This window comes from Lithobates pipiens, unplaced genomic scaffold (assembly GCF_037356315.1).
Source record: "Lithobates pipiens isolate NorthernLeopardFrog02 unplaced genomic scaffold, aLitPip1_a1.2 Scaffold_16, whole genome shotgun sequence".
NCBI lineage: Eukaryota > Metazoa > Chordata > Amphibia > Anura > Ranidae > Lithobates > Lithobates pipiens.
Window position 1 is genome coordinate 307,767,927 of NW_027507748.1, and position 12,067 is coordinate 307,779,993.

Genomic DNA, 12,067 nt, shown 5'->3' on the forward strand with positions numbered 1-12,067 from the left:
TATGTAGGGGGTTAAATTACACAACCAGGGACCACCAATGTTTGGTATTTTTTTATTGCACCCACTAATATTGATGTTGGGGGTTACTATTGTGTCCACTAACAACAATGTTTGGGGTTGTTATTGCGTTCGTTGACACCAATGCTGGGGGTTATTGTACTCCAACTTTTTCAATGTGCATTGCAATAAGCTGTGAAAAAATGCAGCAGGACCAACATTTTTGGGTGTTAGGCTGTGAACATATGTCACTATTGTGCAGACCTCTGGGGTGTTGGGGACCACACTTGAGGTCCCCTATAATTTTAGTTGACTACCACTGAACTAGTCGGTGCAATTAATTTTACATAATTGAAATAGATGAAAACTAATTTTCCTGACTTTCCTGAGACCTGAATTTATTTATTTTGAGACCTTATGGCCTTATGTTCTGCCGTCTGATTGCTCTGCACATTACAAAATCATCACCTGCTGAATTTTTATTACTGTTATTACAAAACCATCTAAGTCTAGACACTTACTCATATTACTCACATTTCAGTACAAGCAAACCTGTCAATAGAAATTAACTTATTTCTTTTCCTTTGTCGCAATTCAGAAATGTGACCCTTAAATAGCCTTGTTTGCTGTGTAATTTCAATGCCTGTTAGCTGCGTGTTTCTTGACCCTGCATCCTATACTGCTTTAGCAGATTCCATATATAGAGACAGGGTGCAGTGTCATGTGGAAGGAAATAGGAGGGTGCATAGAAAAAAAGGAAGGACACTTGAGTCTATGATATTTATTGCTGAGAACATCAACGGCATGTTATAATTGGATCACAAAGGTTATTTCGTTTTTACAAATCAAATACGAAACGTGATCTTACCAAACATAGGGTTTATGTTTTTTTCTTGCGTCAAAAATCTGATACTCCTTCAAGCTTTGGTTATTTTCACTGTATAATAAAGAATTTGATTAAGTAATTGACTGCACCACAAATTTCTTTTACTGTAGGAATAATTAAAGAAAAAAGGTAATTCTTTGTGGAATGGGGGGTCAAGGGGTGGGGGTTTTACTTTGCACTGTGCCACATTTAGTGGTTCCAATCACCTGCTATCACAGACTCTTCTGTTGATTGCTGTCTGTGCTACGAACAATAGATTATAAGGTTCCCCATGGGATTCTAAGGTGCAGTCTCCTGTCTGGCATACATTACAATAGTAGGACGTTTTCCTTTAACCTTTATGTCTTTAATAAAGATTCAATAATTTTGGACCACCGTCTTCATCACACAACTCTTCTATTGTGTTGTGCATGTATAGAAGCTTGCTCAGGAGATGGTCTTTCCATTGATTTATTAAGGCACCCCATGCACAGTACAAAGGTGGTGCCTGGTTTGGTGTCTGCCCAGAACACTGCCATGTCCTGGTGAGGGCAGTGCAGTGGGAGTGAAAGTGGCATTTGAAGATTGTATAGTCATATTTATTTTAATGAGCAGGAGCCTTTTCTGTATTTGTACACAGAAGTTCAGAAATTCTTTAATGCTACAGTAATAATCTCAGATTTTGGAAGCTGTATAAGGTTAGCAAACTAAAAAAATAAATAAAAGCAATTTATCAGTATAACATTAGGCATACATACAGAATACATAAAGAATTTCCCTGAGTACATCCAATTTCTCTCATAAATACACAGATACATGATTTATTTCTCTAATTTAATTTATATAACATGTATAGTTTGCATAGAACTTTTCTCAGAATATTATTGCTTGCCCCATTTAAATAAAATTTTCCTTCCACTATCATACACATGGACATGCGGTGGTAAATACCAACCAACCTACAAGTATGTTTTAGATTGTGAACAAAGCCAATCCAAACTAAAGCAAACACACAAAGCACTGCAGATACTATCCTTGATTGGAAGCAACCCAAGAACTTAGCACTGTGAGGCAACAACGCTAACCACTATAGTACATACTGTGTATAAATATACATATCTGGATACAAAAACGAAGTGGTTTCTCATTTGCACGTTTGTTAATACAAATGTATGTATGTATAATCTGTTTTTAATGCAAATCTGAGTGAATAACATCACTGTTAATGAGGCTCAGGAAGGTGAAGGGCCAAACACTGACTTCCTAAAGGAAGCCTCTGGGGAAGAAGGTTTAGGACATAACTGGAGATATGTTAGTACCTCTGCGTGTCTGAATTACCATTCAGATGCCTGTACATAAAAGTACACTTTACCAAGCACACGATTGACCCAGTCACTATATTTTAACTACGTTATCTGATTCAAAATAATGAAAATAGTACAAATGCACTTAAAGGGTTAGTTGACCTTTACAAAAGAACTACCAATGCAGATGAAGGACATCTTTAGATGAAAAAAATCTGTGCAGCTTTCACCAAAATTGAATAATGCCCTTGCTATAGGTGTGGGCTATTTATAGGCATACCCCACTTTTAAGTACACAATGGGGTTTATTTAATAAAGCTAGAAAGTGCAAAATCAGGCTCATTTCTGCATAGAAACCAATGAGCTTCTAACCCCAGCTTGTTCAATTAAGCTTTGTTATTAAAACCTGGAAGCTCATTGGTTTCTATGCAGAAGTGAGCCTGATTTTGCACTTTTTAACTTATATAGCAAATAAACTCTATTGTGTACTTAAAAGTGGGGTATACTTGTACTGTACATACCTCATGAAGCCTGACCTGAAAACTCCCAGGAGGTTGCTAGAATGTTGCTAAGCAAGGCCTAGCTATAAATGTTCACCTCGGCCATCATAGGAGCAATGTGGTTTCTCTGATTCAAACCTCCTCACAAGCGTTTTCGCTCCCCTGATGCAGTAGCTCTGAGCTCAGAGCTTACCTCTGTGATGATAAAGGTGAACAGTAATAGCTGGGCCTCAATTAAGCCAGCCATAGATGAATTGAATTTCAGACAGTTGAGCAGGGACAGTTGGAGATTCGATCCATCTATGGGCAGGCTGTCAATCAATTGATTCACTTGGGTACAACCAGCCTGTTGGATTTTCTACATTTGATTACTGCCAGCGGCAGAACACAATAGTGCTGCAGGAGGGATTCCCCCATCAACACTAACTGTGTTGGTGTGGAGTAGACTCACGATAAAAAAAAAAAAAAAATCATCTATGGCCTGCCTAGCAACATCATAGCAATGCCCTTATCTGCCCCTTTAGGAAAGCAGCACAGTGATCTAGCATCCGTCTATACAACCTTCAATGTTTCTCTTGTTGGCTGTCCTAAAATATAGTACTGTACAGACTATCAAGAGACACCATCGTCCCTTTCATTATACAGTGTCATTTCCATTGTACATAATAGTACATACTCATACCTCCCAATTTTTTGAGATGGGAATGAGGGACACCTATCAGCAAAAGTGTGCAGGCATAGGACACATCCCTTGTCACGCGCCCTTAAAGGAGAATTGTACAAAAAAACAAGATTTCCTAAACCCACAAGTGCTTTTTTTTACCACTAATATTCCTTTATATTGGCTTTTAGAATTTACAAATGCAGCAATTTACAAATCAGATGAAAGGTTTAGCACTGGGAAACACTTTTTGATAAATAGAAAGTGCATTTTATACACATCTATATAGATCAGACCAAAATAAGGGACAAATGAGGAGGAATTAGAGACAGAGGGGCATTGCTCCAAATCAGGGACAGTCCCTCGAAATCAGGAACAGTTGGGAGCTATGCATTCATACATCTGCATTGTTTCCAAACCCAAAAGTATACAATACTGTACATTTTTTAAATTTGCCCTGCAGTTGTGATTGCAGCACACTTCTTCTGTATGTTTTTTTTACTATAGGTTTATGAGTTGTAGGTATTTGTTAGATGGGAGGTGTCATCATACAGGATGTAAGTAGTATTAAAACTATACACAATGCTTAATAAAATCTACACACAATACAACTGTAGCAGTTAGCATTATTTTCTGTCTGTGGGATGCAGCTGTTAAAATTAGAGACAAATAAAGTGTAATAAATGACATGATTAAACATGATATGTAAAATGTTCGATAGCGTTAAAGTGTTACTAAACCCAGTAACATGAAAATAATTCATCCACCCCACTGCAGTGCCCGCAGCTTTTAAATCGTCTTTTTAAATTAAAATACTGCCACTATATACCTTTTTGGCTGATCTGTATACCACGGTCAAGTGATAAACTGCAGGGTTTGACCGAGTGCTGAGTGTTCAGGTAGGAGGAGATTCCACTACAGCCTGTGTCCTCATCCTGTTATGGGAGGCGGATCATTAATCAATCAAGATGTGACATTCCATCCACTGTGTGCATGGAGGAGGAGGGAGGGACTAGGCTGTCATTTAGGATCTGTATACACACCCAAATGTGTGATGTCAATATCATGTGACCTGAAAAACTCAGCTCAACAAGGAATTGTTCTCTCCAGCAATATAGACCAAACTGTACAGCTTTACTACCCTTACTGTGTCCTATCTGGCCTTGACAAGAGAGACCCTGCAGGGGGGGGGGGGGGGGGGTGATCTGTGCATACAGGATCAAACAGCCCTTTTGCACAATGCAGACAATTAACCCTTTAAGTTCCACATAACATATAACAAGCATGCTATTCTGTATATGCAGACATATTTTACTTATTTGGGTTTAGTAACACTTTAATACAAAATCAGTAATATAATAGAGAGTTCAGTGAAATACTAGGACCAGTAAAGCTACTGTTCCATTTCCATTTTGTTTCAAACTCACAAATCATGCATTCCTTAACGACATGAACTATACAACAAAGGTATTTCTCTGCATGTGGTTGAAATGTCCTCAGCAATGAGTCAAGAAGTCAAAAAAGTTCATTATTCTGCTGTTTTTAGAGCTTGGAGGATTAGATTGAGCTCATAGCACCAGGTTTCGTATCTGTAGGCCATCCTTATCTGAGCTACATTGGTCTTGCGGATATCATTTCCTTGAGGCCCTTCCTTGTGATAGTCTTTACCCAAGAAACGTACCTTTTCCTAGAGAAATAAAATACATGAAACATAATAATATTGCGCATAATAAAATCGACTATACTAATCTGTTATACTATTCTAAAGAAAAAATAGACACTGGACATATTTTATGGCTGTATTGTTGAGTCAGATTGAGTCAGATTATCCATTATATTATATGCTATTATAGCACACTAGACGGATGTCTACAGGCACCAATACCAACTAGGTGCATTTTAATCTTTGATGGTTCAGTATTTTTCAAGCAAAAACTAGAATACCCAGTTCAGACCTTATTTTAGTATAGTGCAGCTACGCTGCCATGTAACAGTACAATTTTTTGGAAACAATGAGGCTGATTTACATGATATTAAACTCTCTGTCTTTTTTAAACAATTTCAGAAGTAAATTTAATCACTTCCTGGGTATGCGGCTTCTTCATTTTGTAATCCTTGTCTGTTACTGTTTAAAGTGGAGGCCCACCCTGAAAAAAAAATTACATACAAATGCAACAAAAAAATGGAAAAAATAAAATAAAATGTACTCACCAGAAATGCCTGTTGCTAGGCAGATCGTCCTAATCTGCCACTTCCTATTCCGCTGTGTTCTTCAGTCTTCTACTCCTCGCGTTGATTTCTGGTAAATTTGGGCGCGGTGTCTTCAGAGACCTGTGTGTGTCACAGAAGACAGCCGCCCATTCGTAAATCGCTGAGGGGACTTGCACATGCACAGTAGGAAATGGGCAGTGAAGCCGCAAGGCTCCATTGCCTGTTTCCCTTAGTGAGGATGGCGGCACCAGCACACGATACGAGGGACGGATCAGCCGACATCGCGAGCATCCTAGACAGGTAAGTGTCCTTATTAAAGTCAGCAGCTACAGCGTTTGTAGCTGCTGACTTTAAAAAAATAAACAGCTGGAACACCGCTTTAAGCTGCTACCATGACTGCTGTTCCTGGTTTCCCTTTTCAGAGTAGCTTTCTCTTGCAGCTTCCTACGGTGCCACCCTTGCATGCAGGCACTAGAATAGTGTCTCCCTACACTGTGTGCATCAAGAGAAACACACAGCACCATAGCCTAGGATGGCAAGGCACTCCTCCTCCCTTCTCCAAGCTAACAGATTGACTGCACTGTCCACTAACTCTTTTCTGTAAACCTGAAGTCCAGGAAGTTGCACTGAGGGAGCAGGATCCACCAGTACTGAAAGTTGTAAACTTCAAGTGCTGGAGTATGAGTTTTAACAGATAGTTTACTGAGGAATATTTATTTTATTGTGCTCAATGTGTTAAAAGAGAAGTATGGGATTTTAATTTTTTTTTGGAATCATGCTTACCTAGGTGGATGCAGCATCTGTCCCCTGCCGGCTCTAAGTCTGAGAACTGAGCGATCAAACACTGCCGATCGCTCAATTCTCAGAGCTCCCTGAGCAGAGAGCTGGTGACTGTCAATCACCACTGTCTGCTCTGCGCCACCCCCTCCATGCTCACTGGAGAGCTTGGCTGCATAGGGGGCAGAAGCGGAGAGCTCAGCCTCTCAGCAGCTTGCTGAGAGGCTGAGTGGGGTGGCGGTCCAGGCATGACAGCGGATCTCTGTTCCCCTTAGTGAGGATGGCGGCGCCAGCACATGATACGAGGGATGGATCGGCCGACATCGTGGCCACCCTAGACAGGTAAGTGTCCTTATTAAAAGTCAGCAGCTATAGTGTTTGTAGCTGCTGACTTTAAAAAAAAAAATTTACAGCTGGAACACCGCTTTAAGCTGCCACCATGACTGCTGTCCCTAGTTTCCCTGTTCAGAGTGGCTTTCTCTTGCAGCTTCCTACGGTGCCACCCTTGCATGCAGGCACTAGAATAGTGTCTCCCTACACTGTGTGCATCAAGAGAAACACACAGCACCATAGCCTAGGATGGCAAGGCACTCCTCCTCCCTTCTCCAAGCTAACAGACTGACTTAACCTCCCTAGCGGTGATCCCGAGTCTGGCTCGGGTTGAGATTTTAGTATCATAAGCGGTAACCCCGAGCCAGACTCGGGATCGCATCGCTGGATACAGGGAGGACACAGGGAGAGTTACTTACCTTGTCCCCTGGATCCGGCGATGTCCTCCGCAATGTGTGATCGAGCTGTCCTCCGCTCGACTCACACAGTGCCCGAATGCCGCCGAGCTCCGTTCCCTGCGACGTTACGGCGCACGGGAGCGGAGATCGGCGCCAAATTCAAAAAAGTAAAAACACACAAAACACACACAGTACTGTAATCTTACAGATTACAGTACTGTATAAAAAAATACACACCCCCTTTGTCCCTAGTGGTCTGTGCAGTGCCCTGCATGCACTTTTATATTATAAATACTGTTTTTTCTGCCTGGAATTTGGAGATTGCCCATAGCAACCAGAAAGTGTCCCTTTATGTTAAAAGTGATTTTAGACTAATTAGAAAACAGCAATAATAAATTAGAATCACTTGCAGAATTGAGTGATAGTGATTCGTGGGGAAATTCGTCATCAAACACTAAATCTAATGACAGCGACAATTCTGCTACTGAGCAAATTTCAGTGTTTTTGGATTTAATTACATTATTGAATAATTTTTATTATTATTTATTATATTATAAACTTTATCATACCCAGGATGTCTGCTAGACTTCGGTTTGAACAGATTTAAGAATTACAGGACTACAATATAAAACGCCAAATTTCCATGCAAAATAATTGTACCGCTTTCAGCACCTAAAACCAGAACTAATCATACCGCCAGGGAGGTTAATACTGCCCTGTCCACTAACTCTTTCCTGTAAACCTGAAGTCCAGGAAGTTGCACTGAGGGAGCAGGATCCAGCAGTATTGAAAGTTGTAAACTTCAAGTGCTGGAGTAAGAGTTTTAACAGATAGTTTATTGAGGAATATTTATTTTATTGTGCTCAATGTGTTAAAAGAGAAGTATGGGATTTTAAATTTTTTTGGGAATCATGCTTACCTAGGTGGATGCAGCATCTGTCCCCTGCCGGCTCTAAGTCTGAGAACTGAGCGATCAAACACTGCCGATCGCTCAATTCTCAGAGCTTCCTGAGCAGAGAGCTGGTGACTGTCAATCACCACTGTCTGCTCTGCGCCACCCACTCTGGGCTCACTGGAGAGCTTGGCTGCACAGGGGGCAGAAGTGGACAGCTCAGCCTCTCAGCAGCTTGCTGACAGGCTGAGTGGGGTGGCGGTCCAGACATGAGGGCAGATCTCGACCATATGGTCGGGATTTTTCCTGAGCCTGGAACTGAACTCCTGTGATCAAGCTTTGGCTGTATTTCTCCTTTAAGCTTAAAAAAAAACACAGAGGGTTTAATACTACTTTTTTGAGTACTGGATAAAATGATTTTCCAAGCATGTGAAAAGAAAATCCCTGTTTACTCATTTCATCATCCATACATGATTAGATAATTCATGTCAATATTCACACGATTGTGTGAACATTCTCAAATCCTTTGGTAAATCAGACTCATTGTCTATTAGAACCATGGGGAAGGTAAAAAAAAATCTAGCACTCACCACCAGAAAATCATATATGCTTATACTGTAAGGCAGGCCATACAGGATTCAATTTCTTTCATTCAGTCAGCAGGTTGAATGGAAAAAATGAATTGATTCCCCCATCCATCTGGAATCCCTCCCACCAAGCTATTGTATTCTGATAGCGGGGAGGTTTTGAATATACTCATCAGCACTGATCGAGCAAAAATTTTCCAACAGGCTGGATGTACAAAAGTTGATTGAGAGATCCACTTCTGTACAATCAGCCTGCTCATAGATGGATTGAAATCCAGCCGGTCCCTGCTAAACCGGCTGAATTTTGATCCATCTATGGCCGGCCTAACTCTTAAAATTGTAATAAAAGTTGAATTTCATGTATAGATTTCACTTAATTGGTACATATACAGACCTACAAGGTTACAGTAAATAAAATGAAAAGACGTTTCAGTAAAGAAAATTAACTTTTTATTTCATGGAACATACAAAGAGTATTAATTGTTTTTTACCAATTTTTTAGGAAGTCTTTTTATACAGCAGGTGACAGGACTGTGTTTACTATAATGGCAAGTACCTAGGAAAGCAGGGTTATGCTGTGTACACACAACCGGACTTTCTGCCAGAAAAGGTCCGACGGAATAATTTCATCAGATATTCCGATTGTATGTGGGCTTCAGCGGACTTTGAAATAGACTAGAAATAGAACATGTTTTAAATCTTTCCAACGGAATCAATTCCTATCAGGAAAACTGTTCATCTGTATGCTGGTCTGATGGACCAAATACAACGCAATGGCAGCTATTGACTACTGGCTATTGAACTTCCTTTTCTAGCCCCGTTGTACGTCATCACGTTCGAAACGAACAGACTTTGGTGTGATTGTGTGTAGGCAAGTCCGTTCGGTCAGAAAGACCGAGTTTATTCTGACGGAAAGTTTGGTCGTGTGTATACAGCAATAGAGGGAACAGAACTAAGCCCAATGCTCTATCCTAATTATAGAGGTTTCCTTATTTTGCTTTCTCTTCTGGTCCCATGTGGCCACCTTTGACTACATTCAGCAGAGAACTGTAGGATATAGTATGGGGTACAGTGGAAGGGGATTAAAAGCTCTTTATTTTTCCAAAAACATAAGATTATATCCTCTTGTACCCTTCTAGAGTATGTATTACAATAATCACATGTCACAAGGGGCAGAGCTTGTACAAAGGATATCAAATGGTAAGTGGTCAACTTTGAAAATCTTCTTGAAAGCTAACGCTCATATCCAGTGTGACTCATTTTGTGGTTAAATGTTGTTCACAATATGAAGAGGTTTGGGTATGGCAGATTTAGAGAAAAATGCACTTACCTCATGAGACATACCACACTGCAACACACTGTTCTTGGCTATCTCACACATATCACAGGTGCTAAGCTTGAAGACTTGGGCAGCAATAGCATATTCCTCCATAAGGGGCTCCTGTAGACCGAAACAAACTTTGTTCATATTTAGTTTTGACTTGGGTCAATTGTATATAAGCACATTAGTCTGGTGTAAAAATTAAAGTGGGATTGCCGTGGCTCTCATGCGGTAAAGCCGCATTGTCGTTTTTCTGCCCCTCCACTCCCCTTGTTTAAATAGAGAATGCGTTGTATCCTGTAAACCCATTCACAGGATACAAAGTGCTCTGTGAATAGGCAAGAGGAGAAAAGGGTGAATAAACAGCACTTTGACTTCTGTTTACAACAGCCTGCAGTTGTGATAACCCCTTCTGCTGTACTTCCATTGAATGAATGTGTAAGTAAATTACTGCTTTAAAGTCTAATCCAACACAGAATCTATTTTTAGTATGTTTGGCATTATTTCTTACTTTATAACTTTCTTAAAGCGGAGTTTACGCAAAAATGGAACGTTCTACTCATTCACCAAAGTATCTGTGTAATGAGTCCTTAGGGCTAATTAAAAAACATGTGGTTGGGGGGGGGGGGGGGGTAGGGCAGTAAAAACACATGGTTGAGCTTCACTTTTACTGCCCACCAACTGGGCTATCCACTTTAGCAATTGAGGCAGTGGATAGGAGTGTACACATGTCACAGCCACATTCCTAAGCTTCTCAGCAATAACAGAAGTTATACCCCATCGAAGAAGACCAATTCAAGTGAACAGAGCTGCTTTGGAAGCGCCCCACACGCTCACTGCCTGTCAAATGCTCTCTAGAGAGCCCTAGTTTACTATGCTTTAGTGATGAATGGACACAGGAGCCAATTGGTACCAATCCCTCACTATGTTCTTTCAGGGAAAAAAAAGAGTCTGGTAAATATGACATATTTACTAAAACATTCTGAAATGACCCCCCTGTGTGTCCTCATCAGCTGCTGCCAGGAGGAAGTGTAGAGGAGGGAATCCGGCAGCACTGCAAGGGAGAGGGTACACAGGGGGGGATGGACAGCAGGTGAAAGGGGGGGCTTACAGTTTGGCCCAAACAGCAGGGGACTGGGGGTGATAGGAGTGGTGGAAAGGGGTGAAGATACTAGAACCAATCCTCTGTAGGTAGGGAGAGGTGGAGAACCCGGCATCACTGCATGGGGAGCCACAAGGGGTTTCAGCAATGAGGCATTACAGCCAGCCCTCCTACTCAGCAGGTGCCCTTTTGAACTGATGGGGCCCAGTACAGGAAGACTGGCTGTACTGCCTTATCAGTGGCCCTGGTCATGCCTTTAGAGTGCCATCTTTGTTCATACATAATATAAGCTGCTGGAAGCTGGCACAAAGATAAATGTTTATGTAATTGAAGGTGCCTATGCAGTTCCTGGCTGTGTCCACAAATGCCTAAGTGCCCATAAACATGTATCCAGCCCCTTGAAGTATAGTACAGTGATCTATGAATGGAAGAGGCAGACCTTTTATTCATCTCCGATTCCTCCATTTTGCCTTAGCGTTTGTTATTCTGTGCGCTCTTGTTCCTATAATTTTGTACGTATCTGTCTGTTTTTAAATAAAAGTAACTTTATAGTATAACATTATTGCGGTTCCTTTTGGCTTCTCTTTGGAGGATTACTGAGAGCTGAACTTGTGGTGTGCTTTTTATTTGGTATATCGTGTCTGCTATTTACTTCTTATCTTGTATATTGTGTCTGCTGGAGGTCAGAAAGGCTGATTACTACATAGCCAGTGTTGCTTAAAGGCAAATACTGTACACAAGCGCCTATTGATCTCTGTATGGAGACCAATTGTTCTGGCAAGAGGCTGAATATCACTGGAACACACTGGTATGCTGAGTGTCTGTTCAATAAATCCATCAGGAATTATAAGCCCTTTGTGGACTATATTTTAATCATGGATTAGTCTGGTCACTATATGTATGAAAGATTGTTTATTGATGTTAAAGTAGAAGATCAGCCAAAACGTAATGCTAAACCTACTCTCAGTCACATTCTAAACCTATTTTATCAAGCCCCGCAAAGAAGAAATTGCTTATACTTACCTGTGCTGCAGACGCTCCGGTCCCACATTGAGCTGTCAGCTCTTGCTTCAGTGGGTGGGAGTGTGCAGTAGAGGCAGCTGACAACGGAAGCCCCATAGT

The 12,067-nt window shown here is 40.9% G+C and overlaps 1 protein-coding gene across 1 annotated transcript in view; it reads right to left on the reverse strand.

Annotated features, from left to right (window-relative positions):
• Positions 1 to 763: 763 nt before the first annotated feature.
• Positions 764 to 12,067, reverse strand: part of AMPD1 (adenosine monophosphate deaminase 1) — a 162,239-nt gene continuing 150,935 nt past the window's right edge. Inside the window, exons 14-15 of the mRNA XM_077481594.1 lie at positions 9,853 to 9,963; positions 764 to 5,014 (exon numbers count right to left, since the gene is read on the reverse strand). Of these exons, the coding sequence (XP_077337720.1) occupies positions 4,856 to 5,014; positions 9,853 to 9,963 (270 nt within the window). The 3' untranslated portion in view covers positions 764 to 4,855. The remainder of the gene's footprint in view (positions 5,015 to 9,852; positions 9,964 to 12,067) is intronic.